The sequence below is a fragment of the Epinephelus moara genome, chromosome 5 (assembly GCF_006386435.1).
Source record: "Epinephelus moara isolate mb chromosome 5, YSFRI_EMoa_1.0, whole genome shotgun sequence".
NCBI classification, from domain to species: Eukaryota; Metazoa; Chordata; class Actinopteri; order Perciformes; family Serranidae; genus Epinephelus; species Epinephelus moara.
Genome location: NC_065510.1, coordinates 1,498,879 through 1,513,726, shown reverse-complemented (window position 1 = coordinate 1,513,726; position 14,848 = coordinate 1,498,879). Strand labels below are relative to the sequence as shown.

Below are 14,848 nucleotides of genomic sequence, written 5' to 3'. Positions count from 1 at the left end.
GTACAGTGAATTTCCAGCCCAAACTTTTATTGTGAAGTGCCGTTTCCTGTTGTAGAGTGAGTGAAAACAGACAGCTACTTAACAGAGACCGCAAACTAGCTCGACGACATGGCCAAACGCAAGTATGGCGCTGAACATATTAAACTTTGTGGACCTTGAACTATTGACAAAGGAGAAATCTGGACCCTGTGGCCGGACCAGTTGGGAACCACTGCCTTAAGGGGTAGTTCAGCATTTGGGGAAATACACATATTTGCTCATTTGCTGAGAGCTAGATTAGAAGATCAATGTCACTCAGGCCTGTAGGCAATGACGTCAGCTTAGCTTAGCATGAAGAGCTAGGCTACTTGATTCCCCGTGTTGTCAGTCTTCATGCTAAGCTGAGCTCATCGCCTGCTTGCTGCAGCTTTACATTTACTGTGTATTCATGAGAGTGGTAACTCTAAGTGTGTTGCCCAAAATCTGTAACTGTTCCTTTAAGCTCACATTGGTCGAGTTGAGGATATTTCATAAGTTATTCCAATTATCTTTGATAATTTGGCCAACAGTGGACATTTGTGTAAAGACAGCCCAGGTCTGTTGTGTAACATTGCTAAGACACTTTTAGTATAAATTTAAATTTGAGGCTTTTTGATGGTTGTCTCCTGGGGTTGCTGATTGATTAAGTGTTTTGATGAACTGTCTGAGGTGGAAGGAAATTAGTGAATTCTGTTTTAGTGTGGATTTCGACTGCACCCTCCTCACATCACAGTGAAACATGAAATCAAACAGTGTTACTCATGACGACGGCTGCTGTTGAGTGAAAACCTTTTATGTTAATATCAAACGGCAACTTTTCAAGTTGAGATTTTAAGGTGTGTGTTTAAAGGGTTTTATGATCCCTTAACTGTGAAGGAACATGGGATCATTCTGTTCAATAAAGAACAATATTATAAAAAACAATCACATGAAACAAAGTCACAAGGTTTTTTCCTGGTACTGACACAGTGTCCAAGACTGACACATTACTGAAGTGCGTGTTGCACCCCAACCCCCCGCCCCCCCCAGTCTGAAAGCCACCTCAGCTAAAGGCAACAGTCAGCTCCATTTAACAGTGTCTCTGTTCGGGTCCCAGAGCCAATTAAAAGGTGTGAGATGCCTCCATCAGTTCAGTTTTCAATGTCGCTGTCAAATCAGTCAGCGGGGAAGACATCAGCCCCCCAAACCACATCCTAAATTAATCGCACTCGGAGATAATCACATAGCCGACAATTAACTCCATTTCCCATTTAATATCCCACCCACCCACCAACCCACAGTAAGACGACACACACACGCACACACACATATGGCACGTCTACACACCAGTCTTATTACACAGACAGACGCTGATGCCCAGCAGGCACGACGCACGCATGAAATATGTGTTAGTTAGAGCTTATCACAAGCTTCGTGAAGTTCACAACAGTGAAGCTTCCACTTCTTCTTTTTTTCCTCCTCTGAGGACGGTGGGGGGATTTTTGGTGATTTATACACAAACACAAACACTTAACACCCAAAGTGACATCATTAATCAAAGATGTGAAAAATACATTTAGAAAGAAAAAAAAAAGCTGCATAAAGCAGACGAGAGTTTCATTTCAAAAACACACAAAAAAAACCCATCCAAAATAATCATTAAGTCTTGTTTTAGTAAATCCTGACATTTAGGTAAAGCACATCATATATTCCTGATATCAATTACAAATGACCTTTATACTTTTGCCTACAAGACGGAAGTGTTTTTGCAAAATATCACATTTCATATGGAGAATAATGCATGAATTTTTGGAATGAAACCCTTCCAGTTCAGAGAGTCATTTGTCACATCAGACATGCCTCTCTCTGACCCACAAAGCCTCTCCTGCAGACGAAGCAGCCGGCTTCTCATCTCTGAATGTAAAACTCGCTGGAAGGGGGCATCTTGCTTTCAGCCTCAAATTGCACGTTATTATCAAATTGCACCTCCAGAACAGAAATTGCACACATTACTGCAGCCTGTCACGCTTCCCATTACCCTCCGCTGTTCAGCTTATGACAAGCCACTGATTCTGGACCAGCTGCGGCCTGTTGGCACTGTGTGGTTGGCACTGAGGGGGATGTTCCCGCTGATCTGTGATCAGACTGAGCTGTAACGGCACTGAGTGAAAGAAAACAACAAAAGACACTGCTCACATTTACTTTAGCCAAGATCTACACCCCTCTGACATTCCACAAACTTATGTTAAACAGTTTGTATTTAATTCTGCAGTAGAGCACCAATAAGGTCAGATGTCAGAACACATGCTTTTTTAAAGAGGAAGGCAGGAAACCCAGTAAACACTGATTTGGCAATTCGAAGGTTAAAGGTCAAGTGTGTGGGATTTAGGGGAATATATTGACGGAGATGGTGTGTATAATCGCCTGAAAATAACAACCATCCTTTGTTCCCTATAAATAAGCTATTCGTTTCTACATAGAGAGCGGGTCCTTGTTAATGGAATCTGCCAGATTGCACCACCATGTTTCTACAGTAGCCCAGAGTGGACAAAACTGAAACTGGCTCTGGATAGGCCACTGTAGTTAGCAGCCCCTGCGCGACAAGCTGAACAGTGTTGGGAAAACTCTGATTTTTAACATAAAACTGCCTTATCTAGGCCCGTAGGCACGTATTTCTATATTTTTTAAAACTGATATTTCCCCCCTACGCTTGAAAAAATAATTCTGTCCACACAGACTTCTTTACAAATTATCTCTGTCCATACTACAACGCAAAAACGACTCCAAACACTCGCTGGCGTTAGCTGTCTTCAGCAGTGTATCTTGACACTAAACAGGCTAACGTTGCCTTTTTCAAAACTGGAGATCTCATTACCGTTTACTCAAAAGATACGTGTGATGCTCTGGACATGTAAAAGTTTTCCTTCCACTCCTTATCAACAATAATCCCACTCTAGCGTCCCACCATCTGCTCCGACTGATCCTATCCCAAAACTGTTGTTTCTTTAAGGGCTCATAGATGCTCAGCATTAGATATGGAGACAGAGACATACGGAGTCTTCTTTCCGTACTCTTTCTTCATTTAGTTCTGAAAGAATTCTCCATCCACATGTCAGGATGTAACGTCACATGGCTGCACAAACCTCTGCCATCTACAACACTGCCTCTGTTTAAAGGTACAACATTACGACCTCTTTCACTGTCTCCGCATTTGCTGTTGTCTGAAACTTTTGACTCTGCCCTCTAGTGCCATCTATTGGCTGTATCTATGGCATCATAAAGGACATATGGAAGTTTGAGTTTGATGTTTACAACATTTGAAACGGACGTATCTATTTTCGTATGTAAAGGGAGTATAAATTAAACGCAGATGCTGAGGTGGACCAAATACGAATTAAAATAATGACATAATTGTTTCCTTAATGCTCTGTTTTACATGTCCATACAGATACACACCTAAACTTTGTTTGCGTGTGGACAAGAGGCCAAAATGTAGAGGAAAATATAAATTTTTTACAAATATCTGTGTACATGTAGACGGGGCTTTAGTGTTTTTACCAGTTTACATCACCAGGTCTGTTTGTTTTGGAGAGGAAGAGACCTCTGCGGATAATTCAGGTCCCAGTAAAACCTCCTGAACAATGAACGCTAATCTTGAGTTCACACTTAGCACATGGCTGAAGTTTCAGCTGGCTGCAGTCTGCAATCCTCACCACTAGACGCCACTAAATCCTTCACACTGATCCTTTAAAATATATTTTGATTAGAAGTGAAAGTAAATTTAGCTGAGTCTATTTGTCCCTCAAAGACAGAGAGAGTCCAAAATTCACTACAAATTAAATGAAATTAAATCTCACGCATATTGTCACTCCAATTTAAGTAGTCATATTTGTTTTTACTTCTTTTGTGTGTCATATCAATATGTTAAGATTATTAACTTTGGGACCTCCACAAGTTGCTGCATGGAGCTTGTTAATAAGGCGCACTAAAAGGGTAAGCTACAGCTGTTTTTTTTCAGACACCTTTAATCAACATTTTCTGCAGCTCATCTCATTTTCAGGTTGTATCTATAGGTTGTAGACATTAATAAGACTGCTAGAAAAGACCCAACTTCCTTCTCACGTAACAAAAGATAATTACAGATCTTGAATGATTGTTTGAGTTTTAGTTATATTTACCTTTAATTACTTGAACATGTTAAAAGCTGAACCTAATTAGAATCAATAAGGGATTCAGTCAGGGATATGAAAGGATTCAGATCTGATGAACAGATTTAAAAATACAGAGATACAAACTGGTGATGTAAAAATGCAATCAAACCCCTAAACTGCTTTAAACTTAAATTAACCACATGTATTCAGGTTTAAACCCAGATTTTTTTAAATCACCAAATCAGTGTTTACTGGAAAACGTCTGTATGCATTTTTGAATCCAGAGTTGTGTTTTGTCAGGTTAGCTGAGCCTGAAGCAGATTTAGCACCAGTGTGTTGATTGAGCAGTTGATCTGTGTTTGGCTCAGCTGATCCTAAATCAGTGGCTTTCAAATGGGACGCAATAAAAGAGAATTATCTCCAGTGAACACATATCAGCTGACTGGAGTCACTCATGTTGCTCCAGGGAATACTGCACGTTTCAGAAATGAAAAATAAAATATACAAAATCTTAAAAAATAATCCACTGCATGCTAAATTACAGCAGTCAAAGAAAGTGAATGAGAAAAAACTGTAGAAAAGAATGAAATCTCTTAATAAATAACATTATCAGCTATTCAAACCAAGAGGATGATGATGGGGAGGATTATCTTGGTAGTGGGGCACTGTGGGTGATGTAGTCCAGGTCACATGGCCAGAGCTCGGGCCTTGGCGGCTGCTGCCTGCGCTCTCTGCACGGCTCCCTGGCTGTTCTCCCTCCTCATCAACTGGCTGGTCTCAAACAGACCCTCATGGCTGCCACCGCCGCCACCGGGGCCTCCGTCCGAAAACGTCAGCACTCCTGCACCAGACAGACCCCTTGTGACTTATTTCATCAGAGCACACAGGACATAAGACAAACTCTAAAGGCTGTGTAAGTAACAGCCCTGTGCCAACCCATTCTCATTCCCAGGTTGTCAAATACTGATGCTTTGTTGCGCCCCTCTGCGTCTGATATCAACACACAGGGCACCATTTAGCGAATCTATGTGACGCACAGCTGAAACACATTGTGGTTCATTTAGGTAACAAAACTGCCAAGATAATGATTTGGGGTAAAAAGAACGTTTGTTTCGTAACATAAATACGTCACATAAGTCATGTCAGTGTGCAACAACCATAGGTCAGTTACGTAACATTACTTTAAAACAGTGGTGTCTGTTGGTTACATGTGTGACACCAACTGGATAAGTCTAGTTTTTTTAAACCCTTCCTCCCACCCTATGCAGACTTTCTTGTTTTGTATGCTGCGTCAGTTGCTCTCAGTGTCAACTATTTTTTATGTAATATTTACTGTACAGACACAAGAGTGCTACTGATCTTATTCATCTAATACATTTATTTCCCAAAATATTGCACAATTTCCTAGGCTTAGGAAAAGATCATGGTATTGTATTGAAAAAGTCTTTGTTGTCTTGAAGCATAGGCTTTCACACCTGCCCTGTTTGGTTCGGTTCAGTCAAACTCAAGTGCGTTTGCCCCCTCAGTGCGCTTCGTTTGGGCAGGTGGGAACACAGCAATCACACTCAGGTGTGCACCAAAACAACCGTACTGAGGCCTTCTTCAAGAAGTGGTCTCAGTCCGGTTCCAAAGGAACTCTGGTGCGGTTGGTTTGTGGTGAGAAGGTGTTCCGACCTGGATGTGAAGCAACTGCAGTCACATGACACATTGTTTGGGTTAAACATGAGCATGTTACAGTCCTGGAGGATTATTAATGTGCACCTCCTCCTGTACTGCCTTAATATGCACATTCAGCACATCCAATGCATCAAAACATTGTTTTCTAGTTGGAGCCGCGCCTCGTTTTCAAACTGTATGGTTTGACTAAAATGAACAATGACAGCAATATAGTCCACGATGAGCAGCGCTAAAATCAACCTGCGTAGTTGTCCCTCCATTGTGACATTATAAAGTATCACATTTATCTTGCAAGTGTACTCTTCTTCAACGTTTGCTTTACTTCCTGGATTTTTCCCACATGGAAATTCTGACCAATCAAGAGCAGCTTTCTCACACAAGGCATTTGATCTGGTCCTCTTGTAAATGCTGCCGTGAGAACACGAACCAACTCTAGGCAATTATACAACTTTGGAACAACATGAGTCTCTGATTCAGACCAAAGCAAGACAACTCTAGGCCTGAAAGCAGCCTAAGTCAGGATACAAAACCTTTTTCCACACAGAACAAAGACCATGATTGTTTCCTTACTTTACACAAGTTCTTTGAGTTACCTTAACATAACTATAAAACTATGTATACTATAAAAGAAAACACATTACATACGGTATGTTGACAGTGAACATTCTGCAGATTAAAAAAGTGACCCAGGTGACAGGTCAGGTCAGATTTAGAAACATTCACAACAGTAACACAGAATTGTGCTCATGATTGAAAATATTTTCTGAGTGTAAACAGAATGTTTTGCATCCATCTTCCTCGGTAATGAAAATATAAAGACTAAGTTGTGGCAATCAAGTGTGCAGTAAGATTTTATTAATATATATTTATTTGTGCAGAGAGGAATCATTTCTACAAACTTCAGAGAGGTTTTGGTTTAATGTATTAATCCTTCTTGATGCTGTAAACACTCACCGCTGTGTGAGCTCTCTCCCCATCCTTTGTTAATTCCCTTGTTTGAAAATATATTGTATTATTAACTAAGCTGAGACTCAAACTCAGACTCTCGTTTGTGTTTCATCACCTTAATCTTCTGTCTTCTGTTTGACTTATTGCTTCCTTCATATAATGGTTAAGGGTTGACTGTTGGCTGAACTTTTGTTAATGTTCAACTAAAAGCTGCATAAGAAAACATTTAGGAATGGAGCCCTTCCTTTAAAAACAACCACTTGGCCTGGCTCTGATTTCAGGTTGTTAGATCTCAGGAACCCGAAGGAATCTATATGTTCCATCTCTATTTCTACAAGCACAAAAATGAACCAGTTGCCACGGTGACAGAAATAAAGATGTGTTGATTACCTCCCGAGACTCAGAGCCTAGACGCACACGGGGCGGGGGGGCTCCAGTCCAGACAATTAACACATTTCACTGTTTAATATAATTAAAATGTATTTAAAACATTTGGAATCAGAACAAAGAGAGTGAGAGATGCTGTAAAGATGTGAGACTGAAAACTCTGTCTCAAAACTCAGATATGAAGTATTCCCTTCATTTGTGAGAAGCAGCAAACTTGAAGCAGTTAAAAGAAGCATAAAACTGAACAAAACATTAAATTAAAGCAAGTTACTAAGTCAAAGGTGCCAAATTAAGATACAGAAATAACCCTCAATCCGCATGATCTTTCTGCTACAAGCCTTTTATAACTTAAACATTTTTACTGTACATGATTGGATAATTGCCTGCATTACTGCACTCAAAATTGACTATAATATAATGGTGGAAGATCAGCACAGTTGCCAGAAGAATATGTTGGCACTGTACGTTTCTGCAAACCATGCGTACATTACATTTGCATGTTTAATACGCATTATATCCACCTTATTCCTAGCCCCCATGATACCTTGCGTGAAGTATGGGTGCAACTTCCGGCGCTAGCCGTAACTAATTTCCAATGGTAACAGTTTGTTTACAGTTCTCTTTTCTTCTTTCCAAGAGCAATTGGGAAATAAAACGTGGAACACACCACCTGTTATAGCTCAGACAGGATTATGTGATCATACCTCTGCCATCTCTGACAGCCATCTCAAAGCATTGTTTTCTTTTTTCCATTTCAACCTAGCACGCTAGCAATTAGCTTGCCTTTCTCTGGTAAAGTATTGTTAACTTTAACATGGCCCGAGCTAGCTTAAGGTAAACATCTGCTCCTTCTAAAGATAATTTATGATTTCTGATGACTTATTAAGAGATACTGACACATAATTCAGTATTAACTGTAGCTCCATGTAAAGTGAATAAATGTGATGTTTCCCTGCTAATCCTCCGCTCGTCTGCGTTAATGACGCAGTTCACGTTTTTTTAAATTCTGATTTATTAAAACTGTTCTGAGCGAAATGTGATGCTGAATTTAGCAGCAGTAACAGTAATATAAAGTCAAAGTAGTTTTTTTTTGTATGATATAAAGGAAGTACGGTAAATCAGTAACACATCCTCAGCCCTAATGTCTAAATAATTATTTCACGGTATGTTACTGTGTTTATTTTCTAATGTAGGTTGAGAATGAAGTCAGACGGGGAAAGACAGGGACATCATGTACTGACATTGAGTGACAGACCTGTCAGTCCACGTGTCATTCTCTTCTGCAAATTCTGATGAATACTTTTCCTCTATGTCTCGTGAAACTCTTGTGGTTTTATTTCTCATATCAACGGTACCTTTGGCAACAGGAGCAATCCCATTTTGTTCTGGTCACATGTTCAACACACAGTTGCTGAAGACAAAAATTTAGCTTAGACTGGTTGTAAGTTGTCACAGACACAGACAGTGCAACAGGTACCAGAACTCCGCAAAGACATTTTAGAAAATGCTAAGTTAACATTAGTTAAATATTTGTTAAAAATAAATCAGTGTTTGCTAAACTGAAGGCAAAATACTTTCAAAAAGAACCAGCGTTGGCCAGAGTAGCCACTGGGACTAACCGCAGACAGTCTGTGGGACTAACTAGCTTACTGCTACTTCCACTATTCCCTCAGGAATAAGGTGGATAAATGTTTCTAAAATGATGTAGTTTTTAAGTTGACTCTGTCATTCACAGGTGGCAGGGAATGTCGATGGCCGAGTAGGGCTGCAAGATTATAACCCCAAAAGGTAGTCTCGATTATTTCGATCAGTATTTCGATCCCAATTATTCATTGTTTTAAGGGATAAAATATTTTTATTGCACTTTCACATTTACATTAACAGAGCACTGCTTTTACTTCCATGTTGTGCTACATTCCTGCTAATGTCACCACTAATCTTTGCATCAAAACAAGACTTAAAATAGGGTTCTTCTTCTTTACCTAAATTCCAGGCATCTCCTACAGATACACTGCTGTATTTTTTATTTATTTGATTATTGTTTCTTACAGCAGTCACGGTGATGCCCTGCAGCATTGCAGCATTCAGAGGTGAAGTTAGTGACGTTATTCTTCTCAGCCTTTATGAATTCATCGTACTGGAGGTTTTTTTTTTTTTTTGGTGGTTTAAAAGTTAGTTGTGTTGCTTTGCGGTGCAGACCCAAGTCTCATGCACTCCTTGCAGATAATTTGTTCTCTTCAAAATCCGAAATACTTCCAAACAACAGATGAGGACGGTTGATAATAGCTGGTTTTCAGTTTGCTTGTCTGCAGTCACAGCCATCAGGAAAGTTCTTCACAGGCTGCAGCTGCAGGGTGTGTGCGTGACAGCATGGCAGCTTTTTTTAACAGGCTGCTGTTAGGTTAAGAAGTGCTTGAGAGTGTTCTATGAGCACAGCACGCATTTTAAACATCAACATTGCATTATGTTCATTTATCGAGGGGAGCCAAAAATCGTGATTGTGATTAATATTCGATTAATTGAGTCTCAACAACTAGTTGAGACACCTAGTAAAGTAAAAAAAAAGTCAAGTAAAAGAGCTCATGATGCAAAAGGGCCCATTCATGTACTTTAATTAAAATAAGCCCCACCTTTACCAGCTGAAACATCACGTTATATACTGCTGGGTATCTTGTGAATTTCCCTGAGGATCAATAAAGTTTTATCTTGATCCATAATAACACATCATAATTTATTTCATGATTATATTGTATTAATAATCCTACTCTCTAAAGTACCTAATATGGTCAGATGGATGGTCAGTGGAGTAAAAAGTACAATATTTGCCTCTGAAATGTGAAGTAGACATAGTGACAGAAAAAGGAAATGCTCAAGTAAAGTACAAGTACCTCAAAATTAGGTAGAAGACAAGGTTATGTTCAGACAGCTATTAAAACAGTGCAGAGTATCTTTAAAATGACTCCTCTGAGAAGACTGAGTTGAGTAGTGAAGTCTTACCGTAGCCGTCCACACATCCGCTTTTAAACTCGCCCTCGAATCTCATCCCATCGAAGCGAGTAAACACGCCGGCGCCTTGAAATTTGCCCTGCACAAATTCACCTTCATACCTAAAAAACATTCACATAATAACACATTTATACGAGGAATAAAAATCTTACATTCCTAGGATTACTACAATAGAGCATGTTTACAGTTATTTTCAGAAATTTAAAAATGAAAGTAAAGAGTTGAGAGGAGAACGAGGAGTGACATTTTTCAAAAGCAACAGGAATGCTTTTACATTGACATTAATAATGGAGGTTTGACAGCTTCACTGTAGCAATACTGGCCTTGAATGTTTGGAATTTGAGTTATGACACTGGAAGATGGCAAAAACTATCTGTGACTGTTTAAAGTGCACCGTGGTTTCAAAGCTTTCCTCAAATCATTAAAACTCTAGGAACAGCAGCAGAGAGATGGGAAACAAAACTCAGTTTACAGGAAATCTAAAACAGATTTCTTGTTTGTTTTTTGTTTGTTTGTTTGTTCTTTTAGTTTCTTACAGTGCATCATCGGAACCACGTGCCTCAAAGTTTAGAAACTGTAAATTGTAGTTGAGAGAAACACTGCAGAGCAGGAGCAAAGAAAGGGAGGTGGATGTGAAATTAAAGTGCAACTAACTCAAGATACAATACAGTGATAACAACATCACAACACAGGCAATAATGTATGTGATGCAGCACAACATCGTGCATGTTTGTGACATAACAATATTCTCCTGCTAACTGACAGAAGAAATGTTGGCATTGTTGTTTCTGCAAACCACGTTACATCTGTACATTATTATGTAGTACAGAATTCTTCAACGTTTGAGGAGAAGAGATGCAGCAGGGAGCCCCTTCTACATATGCTTTACAAAAGTGAATTGCACGTAAGATAATTCTCAGAAAATTTTCCGATCTTCTTTTGTTTGTAATTGCCTATAGCTGCTAAGTCAGCAGCAGTTGTAGCATGGCTAGGTGCTTTAGCTTCCTTTTCGACAGAGGTTTCTGACAGTGTGTCGGAGTCTCTTGCTCGAAAACGTTAACAAAGCGATTCATTGTGGCTCACAAGAATGTCCGAACACTTGGAATAACAACACAGCTTAGTTTCCGATATGTTTCAATAGTATGTAAAGGTTATCTAACTACTTTACTTCACCATTATGGAGTACGGCACAGTGATTTAGAGCTAGCTAGCTACCACAAATTTACAGGGATTTATTGGTAAACTTAATGTTGTGTAGTAAGACTCAGGATGTAGCAGATATGTTTTAGGACTGCTCGATTAATTGAATTTTAATCTAGATTACGTTTTGGGCTTTCAACGATTATGAAAACAATAATCGACATAAAACTATTATGCGCTTCTTGTCAGTTTACTCTCGTTGTCTTGTGTTGCAAATCAAACGCACCCGGAAGCAGCGCATGCGCAATACCTCCCCCTCCCCTCCTCTCCTCTTTTCACTCCACGAGCCAGTCATGTAGGTGAACTACGAGTAATGCGAGGGGCAGGTGATCACGGAAGATTTCAAAAACAGCGTGCGGAAAATGGCAGAGGGAGAGTGAGAGAGGCTGGTCTGTGTGTCTGTGTGTGTGTGTGTGTGTTACACGATGGCATGTCAATTCTGTCTCTACATGCGCGTTTAAAATTCTCCTCTGCTCTCTGTAGCGCGCATCGGGGCCGAACTCCACCGTGTACGATACAGAGAGCAAAGGAGAATTTTAAACGCGCATGTAGAGACAGAAATGACATGCCGTCGTGTAAACAATATAAGTCATCACGTGCGCCGCATAATCGTTTGCATAATCGTGATTTCAATTTTGACCAAAATAATTGTGATTATTATTTTTTCCATAATCGAGCAGCCCTACTATGTTTCAACAACTCTGATTAAAATGGTTAGATTTAGGCACAAAACCCACTTGGTTATAGTTGGAAAAAGATCATGTTTGGGCTTGAAAAACACGATTTTGGTGGCACTGCTACACCTGGAAATGTCTTGGTGAAAAACAACCGTTTTTTGCAGCTCTATGCCCGGTGGAAAAACAGCAAGGGGTCGGTAAAAAACACCCATGTTAGGTGGCTAAAAATTGGCTGCAAACACAGGTATGACTCGCTAAAAACCAACTGGTTTGTTGTACGTAAGTCTCAAACAGTGGTCTGCTGTCACACCGTCCACCGTCCCCTCCACCTCCTGATGACAAAAGCCCTTTTTACACAGACATGGCGCTGTAGAGCCACTACAAAGTCCATTCTTCACACTGCCTTTGCATTTTTACACAGAACAAAATGACAGCGGCATCAATCCATTCCAGTGTCTGATGTTAGACAGCATCCAGGCATCACAGAAGCAGCTTTCAAGAGTGCGGCTGCAGGTTGCGTCTGAGGTTGCTACACAACCGTAACAAGCACCATTCCATAGCCTATTTACCTGATATCTGAGGTGCAGAGCTGATCTTCTTCCAGGTGGTGTTTGTGTGTAGGCCTATTGTCCGTGGGACCGATGTAAAGCTCTGGCAGCCCTGCACTAAAACGATCAACTTCTTCTCCATATTTACCACAGACTGATATTTACAGATGAGGGGAAAGATTTATCTCAGGGCACAGCCATTGAGGCCTGAAAATTAGGCTCTCGGGAACCTGTGCATGCCGCTACGGCATCACTCTGACGTTTGAGCGCACCTGCCACACGTCTACATTAAACAATGAATTTGAGGGCGCAAAAAACTGTACAAGCCTTAGCACGTTGTCAGAACATCACACCCTTGCCGCCCATGATCCCGTCTTGCTTGCTGTCCTGTTTAACAGACTCCATTTTTGGCGCTGTTACTACCTCTCTTTCCAGCTCAGAGGTGAGACAACTCTGTGCCTCCATTCCACAACTGTAAATTTTATACTAAACAGTGAGGCGTGAAATTCTCGCCTTGAATAGACACTGCCTTTTGAAAAGGAGCTAAAGTCAACTTGTGTTCTGTGTCACTTTAGAAATGTTGATATGATACATATAAAATGTAAAAAATGTAAAGTATCTGTGGTTTGCAAAAATGTACAGAGCCAACATTTTCTTCTGGCAATGAGGCTGACAAAAAGAGCGTTCAGTTTCACAGTTTAACAGACACCTGAGGAAGAACTGTGAGAAATCTGCCTTTTTTAAATACACACAGCAGGAATACAAGATTCTATTACTTCAATGTCAAACAGCCTCAACGTGACAAAAGTGTGAATTGCCAGAGAGCAGTGAAACAGTTCAAACATCAGCGGGATGTTTCTGCTTCATAATAATAATTAATTACTTGATTCAATAGGTTTGGGTAAGGCATAGCAAAACCACCACCTGCTTCTGACCTCTTTTCCCCAGATATAAAGGAATTTTGATTTAGTGCCCAAAACACCAACAGTTCAACAAGAGAGTCTCTCCTTTCTCAAATGGGTCTTAACCCGAATCCATTGTCGCTGCTGTCCTCTTTCAGAGCCCTCTTTCAAGTCTAAGGACAGTAACCTATTTGATATTCAAAGGACAGGTTTTCTGCTGAATATTCATTTAACACCTTTTTAAAAAACATGTTTTAGTGTTTCCAAAGCCCTGGAAGAATTTTTCCCACATAATAACACAACAGATGGCCCTGAACAGGCTACACTGAAATGTCCTCAGCTGCACAGTGCACCTCTGCTAAACAAAGAATGAAAAACTCTAAAGTAACAGAACCTGAATTGGGGGAGGAATGTGTTCTGTATCTGTTGGGGTCACGGAGCCACATCCTTTAATGACTTATTTGTTTTTCATAATTAAATGAAGAAAAGTAGCAGATGTTTCAGTCTGCTCTGGAATGATCCACAGCCAATAATACAGCAAGCGAGAACTACTTCAAAAATACATTCAGAATGTTCAGGTGATTAAAGCTTTCAAACAATTCAGAAGTTAGAGACGCTTTCTTGAGATACACACTGTGGGATCAAGGGTCAAAGATGGTTGTGAGTTTCTTTCCCTCGCCATCTCTGTCTTAATACTTGTAACTTTTCTGTAGCTGTTGAAGGTGCAGTGTGTAGGATTTAGGGGGATAAATTGGCAGAAATTGAATATAATATGTATATTTCTTTTTCATGTATAATCACCTGAAAATAAGAATTGTTGTGTTTTCATGATGTTAGAGTGAGCTCATTATATCTACATAGGGAGCCGGTTCTCGTCCAAGGTGACCAGGGCAGACAAACCAAACACTGGCTCTGGAGAGAACCACATTTTTATATTTTCATGTCAGCCCCTGTTCACAGCCCCTCTGTGATGAGCAGCGTTGGAAAACACTATTTTTTTAAATCATGAAAATGCTTTATTCAGTGTTTTTTTTTTCCAGATTTAAATCACTGGGTCCGTTTGTTTTGGCGATGAGACCTCTGCAGACAGTTCATTAATTAATTCATTACTAGTCCATACCCATTGGTAGCTTTGTCACCTTCTACCTATGCCAATCCTCAATGCCTATGTGCCGTTTCACATAGATTGACCACGTCAGTGAGTAGAAAAACGTGGGACAGACAGAATGACTGACTGACAGAGTGACACACTGACAGTTTCCATGATTATGTACAGCATACCATACCATGACTTAGTCATACCAAAAATTAGAAAACACCAACATTGGTCCACAGGGGGAGCCACAGCGATCGGT

General features: G+C 40.1%; 1 protein-coding gene across 2 annotated transcripts in view; it reads right to left on the bottom strand.

The window, feature by feature from the left end:
• Positions 1-1,507: 1,507 nt before the first annotated feature.
• Positions 1,508-14,848, bottom strand: part of morn4 (MORN repeat containing 4) — a 33,207-nt gene continuing 19,866 nt past the window's right edge. For both annotated transcript variants that reach the window (XM_050045499.1, XM_050045500.1), the window contains exons 4-5: positions 10,158-10,267; positions 1,508-4,989 (exon numbers count right to left, since the gene is read on the bottom strand). In XM_050045499.1, coding sequence (XP_049901456.1) covers positions 4,835-4,989; positions 10,158-10,267 — 265 coding nt within the window. In that variant the 3' untranslated portion in view covers positions 1,508-4,834. The remainder of the gene's footprint in view (positions 4,990-10,157; positions 10,268-14,848) is intronic.